Below are 25,288 nucleotides of genomic sequence, written 5' to 3'. Positions count from 1 at the left end.
TTTACCCACTACAATGTCTTAGTTCATCTGGCCTGTTCTAACAAAAGACCATAGGCTGGGTATTTCTTTCTCACAATTTTGGAGACTGGTAAGTCCAACATCAAGGCACTGGGAGATTCTGGGACTGGTGAGGACATGCTTTCTCAAAGATGACACCTTTCTGCTGTATCCTCAGATGATGAAGGGGGCAAAAACTCCCTTGGGCCTCTTACATAATGGCACTAATTCCACTCATGATCTAACTACTTCCCAAAGGCCCCCCATCTTAATACCAACACCTTAGAGATTAAGATTTCAACATACAAAGTTTAGGGGACACAAACATTCAGACCATAGCAATGGCTATAAGAAAGATGGGCAATAACAAGTGTGGCTGAGGATGTGGAGAAACTAGAATCATCATACATTGCTGGTGGGAATGTAAAATGGTGCAATCACTTTAGAAAACAGTTTGGCAATTCCTGAAAAAGTTAAACACAGAGTTAACATATGACTCAGCAATTCCATACCTAGCTCAAGAAAGGTAAAAACATATGTCCACACAAAATCTTGTACAAGAATGTTCATAGCAACATTAGTCATAATAGCCAAAAATTACAAACAACTCAAATGTCCCTCATCCGATGACTAGATAAACAAAATGTGGTATATCTATACAATGGGATATTATTCAACCATAAAGAAGGAATGAAATACTGATACCTGCTACATCACAATGACATTTGAAAACATTATGCTAAGTGAAAGAAGCCAGTCATAAAGTTTATAAGATTGCATTTGTAGGAAATGTCTAGAATAGGCACGTTTTTAGAGACAAAAAGCAGATAAATGGTTGCCTAAGGATAGGGGCTGGATGGCAGTGGTGGGAGGAGTAGGGGGTGAGAGAAGTTGAGGGAAGCCAGGAGTGACTGCTAAAGGACTTCTTTTTAAGCAATAAAAATATTCTAAAATTCATTGTGATGATGGCTACACAACTCTGTGGAATATACTAAAAACCATACAGCTGTCACAAAAAAGAAAAAGAAAAAAAAATAAAAAATTCTTATGGAAGAAATTAAGTTATGTGGCTAATTTAAGATCAGGAAAAGTATACCTGTGCCGTTGCGGAAGGGAGTATGAAGATCCAGCAGGATAAAAAAGTTTAGAGGAAAAAGAAAATCCTCCCTCCATGACCCCTTTAAACTTCAGTCTTTTAGTTGTTCTCCCCAGAGACAGTAACTCTGGTAAGTTTTTTGCAGATGTTTCTGGAGATGTTCTATGCACATACTAGCAAGTATGTGGGTGTATAAAGGATGGCATACTATTATAATTTTAATAGCTACATATTTCCTATTCTATAGATTTACCATAATTAACTTAACCAGTCTACTATTGAGGGACCTTGGGTTTTTTTCCCCACCATCTACCACTCTAAACCATGCTGAAATGATTATCCTTCAGTATATGTCTCTGCACACATGCAAGTATATCCTAGAACTAAAATTGCTGGGTCAAGACTGCCTTATAGGATACTGTCATTCTGCCATCCAAAGAGGCCACTGTGTCATTGTTAAGAATTGACCATTATACCATATGGCTTAAATAGCAAAATGATATTAATCAACATTCTAATTCATCAAATATGAACAGTATTTGTGATGCAAAGTGTCTTCTATTTCTCTTATAATAAAAAAGCTGATGTAATAACAAAGACAAATTTTAAAACAGGCAAAAATCATCTGTTACTACTACCCTAATCCAACAACTACTTTCATTTTTCCTGTTCTCAAAAAAAAAAAAAAAAGTTGTTTAAATAGATGACTATAGTGCTATAGTGGTGCACTGGACTTGCAGAAGGAGAGAACATACCTAGGAATTCGGGGGATGGGAGAAAGTGGCAGGAGGATGGAGGTCTGGGAGAGGTTGGGTGGGGGGCACAGGGAATAATTGCAATTTGTAGTAATGGGCATGCTGATAGTATTGATCTTATCATAACATCTTGGGCACAGGTGGTAACTGTCAGCTTTGTAATCAATTTTTAAAAAAAGAATAAAAGAGAATTACAATCCAGAAAAAAAAAATTTAAGGTTAAAAAAAAAAAATAAATAAATAAATAGATGGCTCCAAGGGATGTGCTACTGTAGAGAGCTCTAGTGGCTTAACGCTGAGGCCTCAGCCTCAGGCTGGACATGCAATAACGGTCACTTGGTAGACACTTGAGGCAAATCGGTGATGAGACTTGTTAAGTCTGAGAGGCCTTTCATTTCTCACTTTCGAGATCAGTTTAGAAGGTGTTAAAGAACCAGTCCCAGGGCAATTACCAACCCAGCACAGGAAAGACATAGCAGTTGTAAGCACCCCTCTTGTTTTGGTCTGTTAAAGGCCAAGACACAAGCAAAAGAGTAGGCCCATCTCAGAGATAAGAAAGCCTCCTGGGGAGAGCCAAAGGAAGTACCCTTGAATTTCTCCTCTCAGCCAGTAATTCTCAAACTTCTCTTACCCACTAAGAGAGGCAAAAGACTCCAGGCCCCTTCTCGGTGGATAAAGAACCCAGAGAGCTAAGAACTGGAAACAACAACAATCAAAATGGTAACCTGTACAATCAAGAAAGGCAGCATACAACCATGATTTAATTTATATGAATGCTCCGAGAACCACAGGAAGTAAAAACAATGACCAATTCAAAAGACAGCACTGTTAAGAGAGAAGTTACAACTCTGCGACAGCAAGTAGTTAGTATGTGCTGTGCAATTTTCCCAAGTATTGCCATACCTCTTATAATACTGAATTCTGGATCCTCTACAAAGTCTAGTGATACGCTGATTAATGAGAACAGTACATTTTAGTCGCCCGTAATTAATCAGGAGTTATGAAAAGGTGGCCCTTAATCATGCATAAAAATGAAAATCTATGAAGTGGTGCCTCATTTACCATTCGGCCTGTATTAGTCCGTTTTGTGTTGCTTATAACAAAATACATGGAGCTGGGTGATTTATAAAGAAAACGAAACTTATTGCTTACAGTTGCTGAGGCTGAGAAATCCAAAGTCCATCTGGTGGTGGCGACAGTGACCCAGGGGTCTCATATTGTAAGATGGTGGAAGCAGAGAGAGCAGAGAGAGAGAAAGACAGACTCTCTTCTTCTTTTAAAGCCCTCAGAACCACACTCCTGACCACCATTTTTAATCCGTTCTCTACTGCCTGGTCCTACAATCCAATCACCTCTTCAAGGTTCCACCTTTCAATTACCATAATAGGATTCCCTGCCCTCTTAACAGTCACAGTGGGGGCCAAGTTTCTAATACGTAAAGCCTGGGGGACACAATTCGAGCTTCAATGAGTTTTGCCGGACTATTCAATCTACTACATGGACCAAAAGAGGCAACTTGCAGTTGAGAGAATCTTCTGAGACCCAATAGGAAGTTTTTACTACAATATTTCTAGTTATTGCTATTTTGGCAGGGTGGGGGGAGGGATGTAACTTTTTATTTTGATATAATTTCAAATTTACAGAAAAGTTGCAAGAATCATACAAAAAACTCCCCTAATATTCTTTAGCCAGATTTACAAATTTACATTTTGCTCCTTTTGTTTTAATCATTCTGTCTCCCTCTATATATACGTGTGTATATACTTATGTATATGCATACTATTTTTTCTTAATCATTTGAGGGTAAGTCAAGACACCCGTCCCTCCTACCACTAAGCACTTCAGTGTGTATGGGTATTTCCTAAGCATAGGGACATTCTCCTTCATGAGTAGAGTTCATGATCAAAATCAGGAAATTTAACATTGATATAATCTTATTTTCTCTTCCACAGTCCATATTCAAATTCTGTCAATTGACTCAATAATGAATGTCTTTTATAGCTAGCTACCTTTGTTCCAGGTTCAGTGTCCAATCTAAGGTCATGTTTCTCAGTCTAGAAAGACCTGTCATTCCTGACCTTGACATTTTTTAAGAATATAGGCTGGCTATTTTGCAGACTCTCTATCAATACGTGTTTGACTGATGTTTCCTTATAATTACATTCAAGTTATGCATTTTTGGCAGGAAAACCACAGATGAGCAGTTTTTAATTAAGTAAGAAGACTTTGATAAAGTAAGTTTATTGGGGGGGGGGTATATTAGGGTTTTCCAGAGAGACAGACCAAAAGGACATGTATACAGATATATGAGAGGGGATTTATTAGAGGAATTGTCTCATGTGATTATGAAGGCTGAGAAGTCTCACCAGGCCGTTTACACATTGGAAATCCTGGGATGCTGGCAGTGTGGCTCAGTCCAAGTTTGAAAGCCTCAAAACCAGGGAAGTCAATGGTGTAATTCTCAGTCTGAGGCCAAAGGACTGAGTGCCTGGAGGTGCCACCTATGTAAGTCCTGGAACCCAAACACTGAAGAGCCTGGAGTTCTCATGTCCATGGACAGGAAAGAAGAGTGTATCCCAGCTCCAGAGGATTGAGAAACACATTTGCCTTCTCCTGTTTTTGTTTTTTCCAAGCCCCCAAGAGATGGGGTGGTGCCTGCCATATTGAGGGCAGGTCTTTCTTACCTAGTACACTCTGGCTCACATGCTAATCTCCTCTAGAGACACCCTTAAAGACACACCCAAAAATAATGCTTTCCCAGGTTTCTAGGTATTCCTTAATCTAGTCAAGTTGACACCTAAAATTAACCATCACAGATCCAGCTCTTGTCAACCTGATGCCCATACATATTCTCCTTCAACCATACTTAATCTACAAATGAGACAAGAACAAAGTAATTATGATTAACATGATAAACTATCCTGTGTATAATCAAAAATGCTTTAATCTCTTACCCAGAAGAGGAGGTAAATGAAGACTATGATATATACTCAGTATGCTTATACCTGTTGTGAAGATAAATCTAGACACAGGAAAAAGAAATTCACCAAAATGTGTTTGTATAGGATCATGTCAGGAATATTACCATTGTTATTCTTGTCTTTTTTCCCAATTTAACAAATTCAACTTGATTTGAAACTTTTAAAAACAGTTATATTGAGATATAATTCACATACCATAAAATTCATCCTTTTAAAGTATCCAAATAAGTGGTTTCTAGTATATTCACTAAATAATAGAGTTGTGTGCAAACATCACCACAATCAATTTTAGAACATTTTTCATCACCCCAAAAAGAAATCCCATACCTTTTAGCAATAACTCCTCATCCTCTCCAACTAGCCCCCAGCCCTAGGCAACCATTAATTTACTTTCTATCTCTAAAAATTTGCCTATTCTCGACATTTTATATGAATATACTTTCTATCTCTAAAAATTTGCCTATTCTGGACATTTTACATGAATGGAATCACATGTTGTCTTTTTCGATTAGTTTCTTTCACTTACCATAATGTTGTCAAGATTTATCCATATAGTAGCATGTATCAGTACTTCATTCCTTTTCATGGCTGAATAATATCCTGTTTTATGGATATACCATACTTTGTTTATCTGTTCATCAGATGATGAACACGAGTTGTTTGCACTTTTTGGCTATTATGAATAATGCTGCTATGAACATTTGTGTACAAGATATTGTGTGAACATGTTTTCATTTCTCTTGGGTATGAATGGAATTGTTGGGTCACATGCTAACTATATGTTTAACTTTTTCAGGTACTGTCAAATTACTCTCCAAAGTGTCTGTACCATTTTATATTCCCATCAACAACTTTTATAGCAAAAAAGAAACTTGAAAAAATTAATTGCTGCTCACTTTAAAGTAATGCTACATTTGAACTGGCTCAACATTTGGACACTAAAGCCAGATGGTCTGGGTTTAACTTTTGGCTCTGCCTAGCTGTGTAGTCTTGGCTAGCAAGTTAATTAACCTTTCTAAGCCTTTCTATAAAATGGGGACAACAATAGCATCTACTTCCAGGGTTGCCAAGAAGATTAAATGATGATGTATATAAAGTGTTACTGCAGCACCTGGCACATAGCAACAGTGCAATAATCATTATCCATTGTTAGTACTGGTATTAGAAGTGGGGTAACAATTTGCATAACCGTTCTCTACATGAATCCCTGCTAAGAGGGTTACCATAGTGGAAGTGACACTCCCAACCAGCCTTCAGTTCTCTGATGAAATTCCCTGCTGCTCAACAGTTCTCCAGGATTGGCAGGGTATAATCAGTTCACTTCTGCTTCTAGTAGAATATATTTCAGCATAATAGTTCAAAGAAACTTCACAACCTCTGTATTCATCCATTTTGTGTTGCTATAAAAGAAATACCTGAGACTGGGTAATATATAAAGAACAGAGGTTTATCTGGCTTACGATTCTGGGACTGCTGCATCTGGCACGGGCCTAGGCTGCTTCTACTTATGGCAGAAAGTGGCAGGCACAAGCAGATCACGTCATGAGAGGAAGCAAGAGAGAGAGAGAGAAGGGAGGTACCAGGGTCTATTAAACAACCAGCTCTCGTGGGAACTAACAGAGCGAGAACTCACTCATTAATCTGCCCCCCCACCAGGGAGAGCATTAGTCCATTCATGAGTGATCTGCCCCCATTACCAACACTGCCACACTAGGGATCAAATTTCCACATGAGTTTTGGAGGGGACAACACATCCAAACTCCATCAACTCCCATCCCCAAATTTATACTCTCATTCACAAATGCCATCTCCATCTTCTTTGAGTACACACATTTTGATATGTTTTTATGTATATTCTCTAATTGCTGCTCATACCAAAAAACTGAGCAGCCAGAAGAATATGCCTAGAGACAAAGAGAACTAGAGTTTACCCTAAAATTAAAAATGACAATATATAATAGAGGGGAAGAATTATTAAATTATAGTAAAATCTGTGAGGATTCAAAATGGGGCCTGAACTTTGCCTTTTTAAGTTTATTAAATAAATTAAAATTGGAAACAAGCTTAGGGGATGAGTAGACCAGTTATTAATCCTTTTAAGAGAACAGAACACATGACTTTAAAGAGCAGCCACTGGGGCCGGCCCGTGGTGCACTCAGGAGAGTGCAGCGCTTGGGAGCGCAGTGGAGCTCCCGCCGTGGGTTCGGATCCTATATAGGAATGGCCGGTGCGCTCACTGGCTGAGCCCGGTGTGGGCGATGTGGGCGACACCAAGCCACGGGTTGCCATCCCCTTACCGGTCACAAAAAGACAAAAAAAAAAAAAAAAAAAAAAATTATAAAAAAAATAAATAAATAAAGAGCAGCCACTGGATGCATGCAAACAGTGGGTGTCTTACCGCAAAACTGAGCCAGAGTTTTACATTAAAAAAATGGGCAACCACTACTTGATTCTTCTTGGCATCCAAGTTAATGCTTATGGTTAAAAGTTTATACAACCACTTTTTAAAAACATCTTTGTAATTCGGAATTATCACTAATTTGATAGATCCTCTCCCCTTTATTAGTGTTTTCCACTTCAATAGCCACCCCTAATGCAGGTCCTCGGTTAATTCCTCCTGTCTGAACTGACCCTGATTTCCTCAGCTCCACACACTCCTTCCCCCAGTTCATCCTGCACAACTCTGCCAGTTGCATCTTCCTACAGCTGCACACCTGGGATGTAACTGCTCTGTTCAAAAGTCCTTCCTTCATCGGCCTCAACACACACACACATGCACACATGCACGCATGATAATTCTAGGAGGAAATCTCAGTTCTTGAGCCTAGAACCTTAGTTCTGGATGCGAAGTCCCATCATGTACCTTTCCAAGCTTATTTTCTACTTCCCTACCAGAACTTTAGACTTCAGCCATCCTGGACAACTACCCACTGAACTTTCCTGCTTCTCCTTTACTCCTAATGTCTCCTACCTCTAGTCATCTATCACATCCCCACTGACTGACATCCTACCCATCCTTCAGTGCCAGTTCACACACAACCTCCTCCATCAAGGTGTGGGTTATTCATTTCAGAGGAAGCAGTATTTTCTTTCTCCACATAGTTCATATCTGTCCCATGTAACTGGCACTTATAACACACTATCCTGGGCTTGAAAGAACACTGCTTTGTGAGAAGCACCTTGAGGGCAAGCATTGTGGCATTCATAAAGGGGCTTACTATGGCTTCTCAAACAGAATAGTTACTCAACAACTATTTACTGAATTCAACCAGTCAGACTGTCCTATGCATTAGCAAAGTCCCTGGAGACCGACTCTCAGCATGGGGACTAATTCATATGACGATCTAAAGACAAGAAGCTCGAATTTCCACTAAAAAGAAAACATAACTCATATACGAAATTGTTCAGAAATTAGGATATAATAAGGATTAACTAAATCATGATTTTGCTGAAATGTGTTTACCTTTTAATTGATCGAACATCAATGGAAAATTGGAAAAGGCAAGATATAAATTTCTCAAAATGTTACCTCGTTGATTCTTGCATAGTCAATAGTCAAAGCATTTAAGGAGATGACACCTTTCTGTACAAAGGAAAACACTTCTAATTATTATATGTAACATTTTAAGGGGTTGCTTATCAGCTGTATGTATGCCTCCTGCCCTAATTTTAAATATGACTTAAAAGGAAACTCCATAACTACATGTAAGGTAAAGAATCAGTAGTGCAAAAAGAAAAAAAAGTCTCCCATTTTACTTAAGTACCATTGAAACTGCTGTACGAAGAATCTATCAGGAATGGCATAGAAAGAACACACAGGCTTACAGATTAAAAACACGTCAATTATTTCATGACCAAATGTCAACAGAAAAACTGCCTGAATGGTTTGGAAGTCTATCACATCACATCACATTTGGCCTACATCTAATGGCATATAAATCATTTACCATTAAAGGCCTTTTTATATAGGTCAAGGTTGCTGGGGCTTACCGTTTTGTATCATACAGTTTAAAGAATGCTCTAAATTCTAGGTTTTTTAACTTTTTAATCTATAGGGAAAGAAAACTAAAACTTCCTATAAACTCAGATTAATGCCTGCTAATGCACGGAAGAAAGAAAAACTAAAACCTTCCTCCTACTATAAAAACAAAATAGTGTGGCCTCTGTTTCTTTTCTGATAAGAGTCTTAAATACCAAACAGTTAACTGCATAATAACATTTACTGGCAGCCAGGCAGCCTGCTTAGCAGATATATAAAGCAGGTAAAAGGAGAAAAAGTTAATTTCTTGGCTGAATGATTCCATCGGTAGCTATAGGGCAAACCTGAAAGTCTTTTAGTAAAGTAGCAGTTGATTCTTCTATCAATCTGTAGCACACATACTCTTCCAAGGAAAGCATTAAATATGAAAATCATATCCCGTTATCATCTGTTTCCAGCTTTCAGCACAGTAAGCTTTTCTTAATGAATGCTGCAGCCTAAGGAACAAGCACGCTGTTGGCTTTTCTGAATAATGGAGTGATGCTACCATTTTGGCTTATTAAAATATCGACTGGCTGAGGGGGTTTCACACATAGTCACAAGTGACTACTCTTGCCAGCATGCTCCAAGTTATTACAAGATGTTTTTAGACATTTCATCTAAAAGAGCTTTACTGCTTTTAGTGAAGAAAACATCTATGGCCTCGAACAGAATCATTTATATGGAGATAGGCGGGAGGATTAGAAGCCTGCATTACGGCAGATACATAGCAGAATTTATTTAAGTATTCCTTGCCGATCTTTTTGTCTACTGCTTAGATGTTCAATCTTTTCTTTCCACTTTCTCTGTGAAAAGGTTAAAATGTGCCATATTATATACGCAAAAAAGAAAAAGAATCAAAATGTCCCATTTTGTTTACTTTTCATTTAAAACATTCCTCAAATTAAGCAAAAAGCAGCTGCAAAGCATTATTTAGAAAAACCCAATTTTACCTACTAATGACACTGAGGTTTTCTTTGGAGTCTCTCTCTTAACCCCAAAGTGACTGCCTTTCAGCAAATTTAATTATATTAGACATTAAAGCAATATTCTATAAGCAAAAGTCTTTAAATAATCACTTAAGGTTTAATCAAAAAGATTTTTGTAATAAAATTATATTATTTAAAACAATGTGATCACTCTAGAAATCTTGTTAAGAGAAAGTTTATCATTTTAATTTATTACCTTTTCTCTAACTTCATGTTTCAGTTCACTTTTTATCACGGCTCTTTCTTTTGAGAGTAGCTGCATCTTCTTAATTTGAGTCATATATTTAGTCTAAATAGAAACAAAGTTTGATTTTGTGGTAGATATTATTACAACTAGCACATGTCTATATTTTGCAGTCCTTACAACATAAAAGGGACATCAATGAGAAAGGAAAAGCTGATGCTGCCAAGAAATTCAATTTATCATAGAAAATCAAGATATTTCACAAATTTCACAAATAACACATATCAAACGTTAAGTTCTACAAAATGTTACAAATTTTTTGATAAAATAAGGTTTGATGAATTTTTACATAATTTTTTTCTTGACTTAGGAAATAAAACCTTGATATATATAATAACAGCTTGCCGCTCTCATTAAGCTATCATGTAAGTCCAGTTACTTCAGTATGAAAGTAACACATTAGACAGTGTTTTGTTTGAAAAATTTTGTCTCAAAGGATAAAAAAAAACCCTACTGAATTCTTATCTATATAATATCTACATAATATCGTGGTCCTAATAGTCACAACAATTGAATATATTATTTGCTAGATTATCAACTTAAAATGAATCAAAAATATACTGTAGATATCAATGTTCGGCAACATAAGAATCAAGTTTGCTCTAGACTAAGTAAAGATGTTTGCATCATTACTGCATTATAATTGATGAAAGTGATTCAATCATAAAACGACTTTTTCTTAAAAGGTATAAAAAAGCACTTTGATTCAGTACATTAGTAATTAAAACCTTAAAAGAGTCAGTGATTGTGATTCATCACAGATAAGTATCAGAACATTTTCTAAATTAGGCAGTTATGCACTGCAATGAGAAACATACCTATGAGATAATCAAATTAGAAAGTTGTTTCCTTAGGTCTCAGTCTGAACATAAAATAGGCCCGACCTTTACTCTGACATGGAAAAAAAGAACAGGCAATAATAGCAAAACTGATTTGTTTCCCCCACAATATTTTAAAAGGTCTTATAGGCTGTCCAATTTTTAATAACAGTTACATAGGGATTTTTTTCTGTAGCAGAATGCTATTAACATGATAGATGGCAGTAATGATCTAAATAAAAGCCTAATTAAATAAAAGTTTTATAAGACCAGTACAAATGATAAAATAATAAAATAAACAGAAAGATAAAGAAATATGGCAATTATGAAAACACAATTTACATCTCTCTGTTCTCTACTCCTTTGAACTTAGAGATGCTTAATTTTTAACCCCAAAAGCTTTAAACATGCATACTTTACAAATTCCAAGGGAAAGTATTTTTGAAAAGGGATGGGATGGATTACAATATAAACATATAATTAGAGGTTACACAAAAATTCTTTTTTCCTGTGACTATAAATTTTTTTTTTATGCTGTTTGAGATCTATGGGCATCATACTGATTTCCTCATTATGGAATCATTTCACAGCCATACATTCCAAAGACATAGCACTTTCTTATGGAAACATGAGAGTTTTATTCAATTCATTTTGCTGCAGCACAAAGGAAGTGATAACTGCATAAGGGCTTCCTAAAGAACAGTAAGAAAAGTATCTTGAAGAGCCCAATTTAGATTGTTCTCAAAACATCTGAAAATTTTACTAAACTGTAGGTACTTTTTCTGAATTAATGATGCAAATAAAAACTGTATCACGTATTTTGAAATCAAAGAGATACTATAATGAATTAATGATTAACTCTGTATCCCCTGGGACAATGGATTTCCACCTAAAAATGCTTTGTTCTTTTTGCCTTTTATTTTTACATACAACACTTGGTTACTATCCATCAAATCCACTTCTTGAACGCTAGAGAACAGGGGTTTTCAACTGTGCTCTGCACAGCCTAGTCCCACTTCCTCTGCTACCTGTATCTAAGCAGAGTTTCTACCACTTTTAAAAGTCTTTTTAAGTTTGGAAAATACTGTGCAGATGAATCTTTCCAAAACCTCCCCAGCTAAAAATGTCTGCTGCAACATCAGAATACATGTCCTTATTTGCATCCACATCTCCAACTGTTGGTCTTTCACATTTTATTCCTAAATTCTTCTCCGTTCAGTTCCCATGTGTTTCTGCTACTTTCTGATATATATCAGGGCTTGCAACGCATCCCTTCTTTCTGGTGCAGGCTCCCTCACTGTTCCCTTCCTGCCACATGCCCTAGATTTCTCACCGTCATATTTGCTACTTCAAAGGCCAAAGTACTCAGGCCCTGTAGCATTTCCTGGTTTGTAGCCCCTCTAAGGATAATCCCCTCATCTCCCCCCCCCCCCCCCCGGGAAATCTGTTTAAATAAACCCAAGTGTATTGAGTTAACCTGTCAGGTAACTTGTTCTGTCTGTTACTGTACTGCTTCACCACACTGGCTTGATGCTGCCCATCTAAATTTAGGAGAGCCTTCCCATTCACTTCCTCACTATACACAAGCAATTCATTTCAGCTCAATTACTGAAATCTGCTGAGAATGATCTGGGGTTGCAGGAAGAGGAATGGAGTTTCCGGCAAATGTTTTAGGTCTCTGGGATCTCACCTCATGCTTACAACATTATGCTTCCTTCTTCTGTAGTCTCACTTTCACTCCTTCAATTTCCCCATGTCACATTACTGTTTACCTGAAAGTGCCACCACTCCCATTATTTTTCACAGGCTTCCTTTTTTCATTCATCTTCAGGCATGCACAGCTAATTCTCAGTTACAGAATAAGTGAATAGTTGAATTGAACAGACATTTAAGATTGGCTGACCCTGTCTCCTCATATTAGAGTTGAAGAAATGGATAAAGAGAGTTAAAAAATTGTCTAATTTGATTCTTGGATGAATATGACAGATGAGACTAAGATTCTTTAGTCTTTTTGTTTTCTCTTCCCCTATTTTTTCCAATATATGTACTTCCTATTAGATGGTGAACTTTTACCAAAAGATATGGAGGAACATTTATTTATTCAGCTAATATATACTAACAGGTAAGACACTCTGGTTGATAAAAAAAAAAATGGGACTTGTTACAGACTCTGTCCTCCAAGAGGCTGAAGGTCATGCCCTGCCCACAGTATGTCACAATGCTTATTAAGAATTGAATGAGAGCTCAAAAGATCTGTTCTCAAATTTTATCCCCTATAAGTACACATAACCTAATAACTGAATTTTTAAGGAGAATCACATCTTAAATAATGACATTGTATTCTCAGAACACCTCCACTATTAAACACAAATGCTTCCTAGGAAGGTATAACAGAGTACAATCAATATCACCATTAGTTCTTACATAGTTGTTCATGATCCATAAGAGAATGAGACAAAAAACATGTAAAAATTAATTTTCAGTCAAGGGGGAAATCTCAATGCTTACTGAGTGCTTGCAGTCAAGGGGAGTGGTCTCAGTGCTTACTTAGTGCTTATTATGCACTATATTCTGGGTCAGATACTGAGAGTATTGAAATAAGACTAGGAGCTCACAGTGAAGTGGGAAAACAGACATGTAAACAATTATAATATCACAGAGGAAGTGCTTACTGAGATAATTATGACACAGACCTGAGGCAGGGCAGGGGGAGAAAGGCCTTCTAATTGAAGGAGGTATGAGATAATGCGGTGCTTTCAAAGAAATGTAAATTGTTCGGCATGTTTAAAGTACTGTGGGGGCATATGAGTGTGTGTGTGTGTGTGTGTGTGTGTGTGTGTGTGTGTGTGTGTGACAGAGAGAGCGAGCACATGGGTGCAGGAGATAAAGATGTAGAGATAGTGGGAAGAATATGGGGGTGGAAGAGACAGAAGATTTGGGGAGACAGGGATGGTGAGATTTGAGGGTAGGAAGAGACAGGGAGACAGGAATGGGGTGGGGAGAGATAGGAGAAAGAGATGGGTTTGGAGGGAGAATGTGGAGGGGGCAGATCAGGAAGCCACAGAGAGAGATGTGCACATCAGTGTACTTGTGCGAGAGAGATATAGTAAGAATGTGTGTGTGTGCATGTGTTTGTATGTGTGTGTGTCAGGGGGAGTCCTAAGGTTGAGGCTGTGGGTGATGTGCAAGCAGAGACCAGCATCAGGGCTTTGTCCTAAAAATCCTGGGCCAGCATTTCAAGCCAAGGAGAGACATAATCAGGCCCTCCCTGAATGCCCTGACACGCTGGCCCCAGCCTGGCACTGCTGCCATGAGGGAGGCTAAAGCAGACACTGGCAATGCTCTACACATGTCCATGGGACCTTTCTTGGTACTTCTAAGTTCCAGTATCTAGGTGTCTGTGCCTAAGACTCCTCAGAACCTGGGGAGGCTGTTCTGCCCACAGGAGTGCATGGTTAATTTCCCACCACCTGCCCATCAGTCTTCAATGCTGCTCAGGAGCCGCGGTATACATATCCCAAATGCTTCAAACCACTTTCCAGAGTTGCCGTGGAGAATTAAGCTCCAGTGGCCAACTGTGGGAGTTGGCTTAATAATACACCCTGTGCCCTCCCTGTCTCACCTCCCCACTTGCCTACTAACATTCTTTCAACTCCCAAATAAACCACTTATAGTCAAATCCTTATCTCTGGGTCTGGAACCCAACCTGAGACAAGGACAATGAGCACCTGAGAAAAACTGCTCTAAGTTAAGACCAACTGGGGCCCCCTCTACAAAAGTAGCTAATGCAGGGAGCAGAAGGGCAGAACAAGGGAGAGAAAGACACAGTTCTCACAGCACTACTAATACTAACATTTATATTCTTGAACTGAGTTTATCAAGCCTCTTTATTGACAAGTAGCAATAGAGCCACACTATATTTTCAAAACTACATAACAGGTCCATATCCTTAAAAAGCCCTAAAAATTACGATAGGCCCCTGAATTAAGTATTATGAGTCAAAAAATCAATTGAAAGTGTTGTCAGCATTTGGCTCATTTTAAAAGATTTTAACACATTATATAATAAGGTAGACCCAACCCACCTATGCAAAGAGGTAGAATTATACTTTGCGTAATTTGGGGAAAATCCCCACTTTTCCAAACTGCTTTGCTTTGTTTCACTTTCTGAAATTCAAGCAATTTGAAGTTCATTTGAATTAACTTTACTCTATTCAAGGGGAAATCCCCCTGGCATTTTGAGGTGTTTGGGCAATGAATACACTGTGAACACCTTTCTCCTAAGACTTAACATGATGTCAGTCAACAAAGGAGGTAAAAATCTGATACCTGAATAGGGCAGCACTATGAGACAAGTGGTTCTGGCATTCCTAAAGCATCAATGAACACCAGCATAAAAGCAAGAAGCAGAAAGAAATGGGAAACACATTATACAAGTTTTTTGGTTTTGTTTTTTAATATATCATATTATGTACAACTAAAGCTCTCAACATAAAAATACAAAGATGATTCTTCCTTGCAAATTTCTTCCTCCCACATTGGTTATGATAAGAAATCAACAATTATTTATTTTTATTAGCTCCCACATATAAGTGAGAATATGCAGTATAAATAATAAATAACAAAAAAAGATACACAAATCACAATAATTCACTGAACTTTTTAAGAGAAGAGAACAGAACTGAGGTTGTCAATGGGTGGGAAAGGGGAAAGGGAGGAGGGAAAGGCAGGAATTGGTAAAGGGCCATGAAAATTGATTACATTGTAAAATGATAAATTAAAAAATAAAAAATAAATAAACTAATGCATGTCTGGCAAAAAAAATCAACAATTAAAGCTTCAATATAAAAATAAGAGGAAAAGTTCTATTATTTCCTTTATTCTTTGGGGAAGGCAAAATTCCCTGCTTTGTCCACCATTCTAACTTTCTAAGTGAAATCTTCAAAGAGTAGTTTACAAAGTTGATAATGACAACTGTTTTTAAACTCTAAGCATTCTACTTGAATACTAAGTGAAAAAACTGGAGTGCTGTACCTAAAACTTGCTATTGCTTGGGCATATCTAGCCCCCAGACCTTGGTTTCTAAATACCCCTTCCCCATTAAAAGCACAGCTTCTTTGGTGAAAGGCTAATTCCATGTCTGAGGCACAGAAAATATAAGGTAAACCTGCCCAAAAGCAAAGAAGGCTCAGAATTTATGGGGCCATGTGAAAAGGACACAAGAGCCAATCTGAAGAGACTCTCACTGGCCAAATTTTGGACAATAGGAACAACAAAAAGAATAATTACTATAGTTGATAACACACAAAAAACCCCCACAAGTCCACCATATTAAAAGAAAAAGAGGAAAAAGAAGGGGGGAGGGGAAGAATGCTCTTAGTTACAGAAGTAAGCTAGCTAACAGATCATAAAAAAGAAAATCACCATATCACCATTTCATGACCTCCACTATAATAACTGCTTCAGGCAAGGCTTATCAACAGATTCTAAAACCATTAGGTAAAAGGCTATCGAAGAACACAATATTTCCATGAGGCCAAACCATCACTCTGTAGATTATTTACTAATTCACAATGGGGAAAAAAGGTACCTTACAATAGAGACATCTAGAGATCACTATCTTAACCAAGGCATCAAAGTCAGCCTCACTCAGGTGGGGCCACCTGATATCATGGGCCTCCTGATGGGACATAGTGGGAAATACAACCTCAGCTGTGATTATTTAAGTATAAATTAATTAAAATTAACAAAATTAAAAATATAGTCCTGTCACAAGCCACATTTTAAGTGCTAAATAGTCATGTATGGTCAGTAGCTACCATAGCAGACAGCATCAGCGTAGATATAGAACATTTCAATCAGTGCAGAAAGTTCTAATGGTCAGTGCTAGTCTAGACCACATTTCCAGTTTACAGGAAATATTGAGGAATGCTGTACAAGTAAATGATACCTCAAACTCAAAATGTGGGTCATTCTATAAGTAACTGCTCTGCCTTTTTCAAAACAGCCAACATCATGGAAAAAAAGGAAGAGTAGTAGGAGACTAAAAAAGAGACAATAACCAATAACATAGAAACCAAGTAATATGTGAAAACTGAGTTGGCTCCTGCTTTGGAAAAATAAGATACCTTTTGGGAGAACTGGGGAAATTTCAATATGGGCTGGGTATTAAGTAATATTGTGGAAACATATTAATTTTCTTAGGTGTGATGATGATATTATGATTATGTAGAAGACTGTCCTTGTGTTTAGGAGATCCACACTCAAGTGCTTAGGAGAGAAGTGTCATGATGTCTGCAGCAGACTTTCAGTGGCTGAGGAAAAAATTACACACACACAAAGCAAATATAGCAAAATATTTACAACTGTTGCATCTAGGTGGAGAATGAACGTTTGTTATAATTCTTTTCATTTTTCTGTATATTTGAAATTTTTATAGTAAAAGAATAGGGAAAAACTGATAAAGGAAAAAAAAAGAAGAGAGAAATATTAAAGCCAACTCCCCCTGTGACTAGCGTTGCGTTGGGTTAACTTGGACAGTAATTCCTGACCAGTTCCAATGGTGAGGAAAAAGGCCTAGCTCCTGGCCCTCCACACTTGGCATAATTTGTGGAGCAGCAAGTAGCCAAGGACCTCAAAGCAAACGAGTGCAAGAATCAGAGAAGGCCACAAAGGGCAGTTGCTCTGGGTCACGCAGCCGAGGAGCACGAAGGCGAACTCCTCAGGGACTGTTTTATCCCTCAATGCTCCCCCAACACAATGCCTGACCAGAAGAGAGGTGTCCAGACCACAGAAAAAGAATGCTTTAAAGACGGAAGCAGTTTCTAGAGGGAACCCAAATGCTACTCAAATTCAGTCATTTGGCCAACAAATACCATGTTTCAGAAGCTACACCAGGTACTGGCTAGTAATCTTGCCTATGTTACAGATATTCCATTAATTCCTCAACTAAAGTGGGGATCTTAGAAAATACAACATCAAAGTCTCTGATGAAATTTAGCTGTATGGTAATTCACAGAGAAAGCTGATTAATCCTGTGTATAAACAACTGAACATTAGTGATTGCCAATAATCTAAAATTTACTGTTCATTATTTCCAATTATAGCAAAACAAATAAATAGACAAATAAATAATATCGTACAAAATGTCACCTTCAGTTCTTGATGTTTCTCTGTATTTCTGGTCACATCTCGTTCAATCTCAGCTTGGAGGCGCTCAAGTCGCTTTAAATATTCTTGGTTTCGAATATTAGCCTTCTTTTCTGATTCACATATTTCCTCCAGGTGTTTCTTTAGTTTTACATATTTCAGCTTAGCTCTAGAAAAATAAAAGCAGATTTCTTAACAGTGGAATTAGACTTTGACAAACCTGAGAAGAATTTTCATTAACAAAATTGTTAATGAAACCATGTATTCGAAGATATTTTAGCCAAAGCATAAGAACTCAAAGGACAATATGTATAAATATTTTTAGAAAGAGAAAATTAACGCAGTATCAATTAGGAATCACACTGGTTACATCTAGGCATGACTCTCCTGCGAACTGTATACAAGACCACATTATAACATTCACACAGTAAAGATTTACATGAATTTTCTGTCAAAATTAGATGTCATTTCAAGAACAGTGTCTGTATGGCCACATTCAGGTGAGTAGCCCATTAGCATCCTTTATATGACAGACTATTTCAAAACTACTTGCTTACATGGAAATAGAATCAAACTATAAACTATAATGCATAAAACTAAGAAATAAAAAATTTTAAATACCAAAAAAAGCTCTCATTTGAATAATGTAAAAAACATTTATTAAACAAAACACTCTGGATGGTGGAGCAAGATGGCTGATTAGTCTGGCACTTGTTTCCCCACAAAAAGAGACCAAAACAACAAATAAACAACTATATTTTGATCAGAATGAAAAAAGAAATGCTCTGCAGAGTACCAGGGGAGTGATGAAATCCTTGTAGAGCATGGAAGACTGGGATAGCACCATAGAGAGCAGAACAAGGCATCCTGTCTCTGCCTTGCTGTCTTCCTGTAAGGACTGGCTAAGAGTCAGGTGGAGAGAAGGTAAGCTGGAAAAATCCCAGCTTTTTCCACTTCCTCCACAAACACCAGAAATCCCTGCCCCCAGTCCTCAGAAGTCCCAAACCCAGTTTGCAGAGTAGCTGGGAGTTTGTGCAGCTACATGGCCTCATGGTAGAACCCCAGGGAGAGTAACTCCCACCCTGCCAACCTAAGCAACTATGGCACAGCACCATCTTGAAAACAAGCCTGCTGCTGGAGTATATCCTGCACCCTGGGGGCCAGTGGAAACTGACTACTTCCATCCTGAGGCCCCATCTTTATTCTACCATGTTCACACGGGCTCCAACAGGAACACAACCCCAGCTGGTTGGAACCTAGACCAGACAGAAAGACTGAGATCCCAGCATTTGAATCCACATGGCAACCCTGTCCCCACCACCCAGGGTAACAGGCAGGCATCCTCAGCAGGGGAGCCGCTAATAAGCAGTGGTATACCACGTTCACGTGCACTTGCCCTGCACAACTTGCCGGCCTTCGCTGAGCCCACAGGTGTCCATGCTGGCCTGACAGCTAGTCCAATGGTAGCTCTGCCTCCCCCGCCCCCGGCCCTCCACAGAGCCACTGGGCCCTGCTACACAAGTGTACACTTGCTCCCTGACTGACAGCGATGGGGCAGCAGCTTTGCCTCCACCTGGCAGGCCTCTATGGAGCTGCTGGGCCCTGCCATACCCTTGTAGGCTTGTCAGCTAGACAGCTGAACCGGCAGCCCTCCAGGGAGCTGCCAGACCCTGCTCCCTGCTGGACAGCAAATTAGGCAGTGGCTCCACCTCCACCTGGGGGCCCTCCAAAGAGTTCTGGGCCTGCTACACCTGTACACATCTGATCCCTGATTGACAGGAAATTGGGCAGTGGCTTCACCTCTTCTGGCAGGCCTCCACAGAGCCACCTGGCCCTGCTGCACTTGTGCATGTCAGCTCCTGGCTAGGCAGTAGCATCCACTTCTCTAACAGACCTTTGCAGAGCAGACTGCCCCACAACCCTGTGCCCAGGTTCATCTGTATCCAGCCCAGAAGCAGGTCAGGAAGCACACTACCCCCTGGGAGAGACAATCTCAGAGCTGCATGTCCAAGACTGGCCTGACAGCTGGTTGGGCAGCAATTCTGCACCTCAGAGAGACTACTAAATAGCTGGCTGACCCTTTGCACCAGCACACACCTGGCCCAACAACCAGCCCAGACAGAGTCTCCTACCCAGCAAAACAGAGCCAGTGTTGGCACAAACTCCCACAGTCTAGGCCACTGAGGCATTATCAGACATCACTGATGAGGATTAAAACCAAAGAAACTACACAGAGACTGCACTTCTGAGTCTACTCAAAACTAAAGCTAATGCAACATATCCAACAGACACCCTAGAACCCACATACAGGAAAAAGTCACTTCCACATAATCTAGTCCATAAAGTTGGGAAAAGCAATTACTTCACTGCATGTATAGATATCAGTGTAGGGACACAAGAAACATGAAAAAGCAAGGAAACATAATGCCTCCAAAAGAACACAATAAGTTTCCAGTAATAGACACCAAAGAAAAGAATAGTTATGAAATGCCTGTAAAGAAATTTCAGATAATAATCTTAAGGAAACACAATGAGATATAAGAGAACACAGAAAAGCAATTCAATGATATTGGGAAAATAATTCATGCTCTGAATGAGATATTTAACAAAGAGACAGATATCATTTTTAAAAAGGACCAAACAGAAATATTGGAGCTGAAGAATTCAATGAAAAAAATAAAAAATAGTATTGAGAGTTTCAACAATAGACTGGTTCAAGCAGAAGAGAGAATTTCTGACCCAGAAGACAGACCTTTTGAAATGATCCGGTCAGGGGGGAAAAAATAAATAAGAATGAAGAAAGCCCATGAGATGTATGGGACATCATTACTCAAACAAATGTTCAAATAATAGGTGTTCCAGAAGAAGTAGTGGAGAAAAGCACAGAAACCCTATTTAATGAAATAATAGCTGAAAACTTCACAAGTAGTGGGAGAGATATGGACATTCTGATTCAGGATATTCAAAAGTTCCCCAGTTAGACTCAACCCCAAAAGATCCTGTCTGAGGCACATCATAATCAAACTGCCAAAAGCCAAAGAGAGAATTCTTTTTTTTTTTTTTTTTTTTTTGTCGGTTTTTCGTGACCGGCACTCAGCCAGTGAGTGCACTGGTCATTCCTATATAGGATCCGAACCCGCGGCGGGAGCATCGCCGCGCTCCCAGTGCAGCACTCTACCGAGTGCGCCACGGGCTCGGCCCCAAAGAGAGAATTCTAAAAGGTGCACGAGAAAAGCATCAAGTCATGTATAAAGGAATCTCCATTAGACTATCAGCAGATTTCTTAACAGAAACCTTGCAGACCAGGAGAGAATAAAATGATACATTCAAAGTCCTGAAAGAAAAAAACTATTAGCCAAGAATACCTTATCCAGCAAAGCTGTCCTTCAGAAATGAGGGAGAAACAGACCTTCCCAAACAAGCAAAAGCTGAGGGAATTTATCACTACTAGACCAGCCTTACAAGAAATACTTGAGAGTGTTATAGCTGGAAATAAAAAGATGACAATTACTATCATGAAAACATGAAAAACTACGAAACCCACTAGAGGTAAATTCATAATTCAAACTCAGAACACCCCAGTGATGTAATGGTGCTACATAAATCCTTCAATCCTCTGTTATGAAGGTTAAAGGCAAATGGCCAAAAAACGACAGCTACAATTAGTAGCTAAGGAACATATAGTAGATACAAAAGTAAGTTAAGTCAACAAAAATATAAATTGTGTGTGTGTGTGTTGGGGGTGAGTCTAGAGTATTTTCATGAGGTCAAAGTTAAGTTGCTCTCACCTTGAAACAGTTTATTATAACTAAAAAGACTCTTTATGTTAGCAGCAAGGTAACCACACAAAAAAAGAAATTATAGCAGATACACAAATAAGAAAGAGAAAGAAAACAAAGCTTAGCACTACAGAAAACCACCAAACCACAGAGGTAAATAACAAGAGAAAGAGAAAGGAAATAAGGATATATAAAACTACCAGAAAACAATTGACAAAATGACAGGAAAAAGTTCACACACATCAGTAATAACCTTGAATGTAAATAGATTAAACTCTTCAATTAGATATAGATCTAGAGTGGCTGAACGGATAAAAACAAAACAAAACAAAACAAAAAAACAAGACTCAACAATATGCTGCCTATAAGAGACTCACTTAACTATTAAAGACAAACAAACTGAAAATGAAGGGCTAGAAAAAGATATTCCAGGCAAACACAAATCAAAAACAAGAGGAGGAAGCCATACTTATACCAGATAAAACAGACTTTGAATCAAAAACTGTACAAAGAGACATAGAAGGTCATTATATAATGATAAAAGGATCAATTCAATAAGAGGATATAACAATTGTTTATAAATGCACTCAACATCAGAGCACCCAGATATATAAAGCAAACATCATTAGACCTAAGTGGAGAGATAAATTGCAATTCAATAACAGCAGGGAATTTTAACACCCCACTTTCAACAATGGATAGATCACGTAGAAAGAAAATAAACAAAGAAATATCTGAGTTATATACACCAAAGACCAAATGGACCTTATGGACGTTTATAGAACATTCCATCCAACAGCTGCAGAATACATGTTCATGTCAACTGCACATAGAACACTCTCCAGGACAGATCATATTTTAGGCCACAAAACAAGTCTGCACAGATTTAAAAAGACAAAGATCATATCAGGTATTTTTTCTAACTACAATAGTATAAAACTAGAAATCAACAAGAAAAACTATGAAAACTTTACAAATATATGGAAATTAAACAACATGCTCCTAAACAACCAATGGGTTAATGAAATTAAAAGAGAAATTAAAAAATTCCTTGAGACAAATAAGAATGGAAACATATCATACCAAAACCTATGAGACAAAGCAAAAGCAGTTATAAGAGTTAAGTTTATAACAACAAATGCCTATATCCAAAAAGATTTATAATAAATAACTTAACAAAACACCTAAAGGAACTAGAAAAACAATAATAAGTTAAACCCAAAATTGGCAGAAATAAGTGAAATAGGAACTAATAAAACAATTGAAAGGTCAGTAAAATAAAATGTCTGTTTTTCAAAAAGATAAACAAAATTGACAAACCTTTAGCTAGATCAAGAAAAAAGAAAGAAGACTCAAATAATCAGAAATGAAAAAGGAGACATTACAATTGATACCACAGAAATACAAAGGATCATAACAGACTATGAGGAACAACTACATGCCAACATATTTGATAACACAGAAGAAATGGATACATACCTGGACAAATACAATGTACCAAGATTAAATTATGATGAAACAGAAAATTTGAACAGACCAATAACAAGTGAAGAAATCAGTAGAGAAACACAAGATCTAAACAAGACTCTAGACCAATTGGAATTGGCAGATATCTACAGAACATTCCATCCAACAACCTCAGAATATTCATTCTTCTCATCAGCACATGGATCATTCTTCAGGATAGATCACATATTAGGTCACAAATCAAGTCCCAACAAATTCCAAAAAATAAGAATTATCCCATGTATTTTCTCAGACCACAATGGATTAAAATTAGAAATCAATAACAAATGAAATTCTGGAAACTGTACAAACACATGGAAATTAAACAGCATTCTACTTAATGACATATGGGTCCAAGAAGAAATCAAGCAGGAAATCAAAAAATTTATTGAAACTAATGAAAATAATGATACATCATACCAAAACCTGTGGGATGCTGCAAAAGCAGTACAAAGGGGGCAATTTATCACATTAAATGCTCACCTCAGAAGAATGGAAAGATGGCAAGTGAACAACCTAACACTTCACCTTAAAGAACTAGAAAAACAAGAACAATCCAAACCTAAAGTTAGCAGACGGAAAGAAATCATTAAGATCAGAGCAGAACTGAATGAAATTGAAAACCAAAAAACTATACAAAAGATCAATGAATCCAAAAGTTGTTTTTTGAAAAGATAAATAAAATTGACAAACCATTAGCATGGCTAACTAAAAAAAGAAGAGAGAAGATTCAAATAACAAAAATTAGAAATGAAAAAGGTGATATTACAACTGATTCATCTGAAATACAAGGAACCATTCGAGACTACTGTAAACAACTACATGCCAACAAATTTGAAAATCTGGAGGAAATGGATAAATTTCTGGAGGCACACAAGCTCCCAAAACTGAGCCAAGAAGACATAGAAAATCTGAACAGACCAATAACAATAAAGGAGATTGAAGCTGTTATCAGAAGGCTCCCAACAAAGAAAAGCCCAGGACCAGATGGATTCACAGCAGAATTTTACAAAACATTCAAAGAGGAATAGACACTGATTCTTTATAAACTATTCCAAAAGACTGAAACAGACGCAAATCTCCCAAACTCATTCTATGAAGCAAACATCATCCTGATACCAAAACCAGGTAAAGATATAACCAAAAAAGAAAACTACAGCCTGATATCTTTGATGAATATAGATGCAAATATCCTCACTAAAATACTAGCAAACAGAATACAGCAACACATAAGTAAAATTATTCACCACGATCAAGTGGGATTCACCCCAGGGATGCAAGGTTGGTTCAACATATGCAAGTCAATAAATGTGATACACCGTATTAATAATATCAAACACAAGGACCATATGGTCATCTCCACAGATGCTGAAAAAGCATTTGATTAAATTTAGCACTTATTCATGACATAGACCCTCTATATTAGGTATAGATGGAAAATATCTCAACATAATTAAAGCCATATATGATAAACCCACTGCCAATATCATCCTGAATGGGGAAAAGCTGAAAGCTTTTCCTTTAAGAACAGGAACTAGACAAGGATGCCCACTCTCACCACTCCTATTCAACATAGTGTTGGAAGTACTAGCCAGAGTGATCAGAGAAGAGAAGGAAATAAAGGGCATCCAGATTGGAAAAGATGAAGTCAAACTGTTCCTTTTTTCAGATGACATGATCCTACATATCGAACAGCCTAAAGCCTCTACAAAAAAACTCTTGCAGTTGATAAATGATTTGAGCACAGTAGCAGGATACAAAATCAACACACAAAAATCAGTAGCATTTCTATTCTCCAATAGTGAACATGCAGAAAGAGAAATCAAGAAAGCTTGCCCATTTACGATAGCCACCAATAAAATAAAATACTTAGGAATTGCGTTAACCAAGGAGGTGAGAATTCTCTATAATGAGAACTACAAACCACTGCTGAGAGAAATTAGAGTGGATACAAGAA

The 25,288-nt window shown here is 37.8% G+C and overlaps 1 protein-coding gene across 5 annotated transcripts in view; it reads right to left on the bottom strand.

The window, feature by feature from the left end:
* KIZ (kizuna centrosomal protein) overlaps positions 1 to 25,288 on the bottom strand; it is a 144,720-nt gene that overhangs the window by 106,857 nt on the left and 12,575 nt on the right. For 2 of the 5 annotated variants that reach the window (XM_063114537.1, XM_063114539.1), the window contains exons 3-4: positions 18,050 to 18,215; positions 10,033 to 10,125 (exon numbers count right to left, since the gene is read on the bottom strand). In XM_063114537.1, coding sequence (XP_062970607.1) covers positions 10,033 to 10,125; positions 18,050 to 18,215 — 259 coding nt within the window. Of the gene's footprint in view, positions 1 to 10,032; positions 10,126 to 18,039; positions 18,216 to 25,288 lie in introns of those variants that run through there. The other 3 variants (XM_063114542.1, XM_063114538.1, XM_063114540.1) reach the window with 3 other exon arrangements.

The sequence above is a fragment of the Cynocephalus volans genome, chromosome 11, assembly GCF_027409185.1.
Source record: "Cynocephalus volans isolate mCynVol1 chromosome 11, mCynVol1.pri, whole genome shotgun sequence".
Classification (NCBI taxonomy): Eukaryota; Metazoa; Chordata; class Mammalia; order Dermoptera; family Cynocephalidae; genus Cynocephalus; species Cynocephalus volans.
This window is presented reverse-complemented; position numbering and strand designations above follow the sequence as displayed.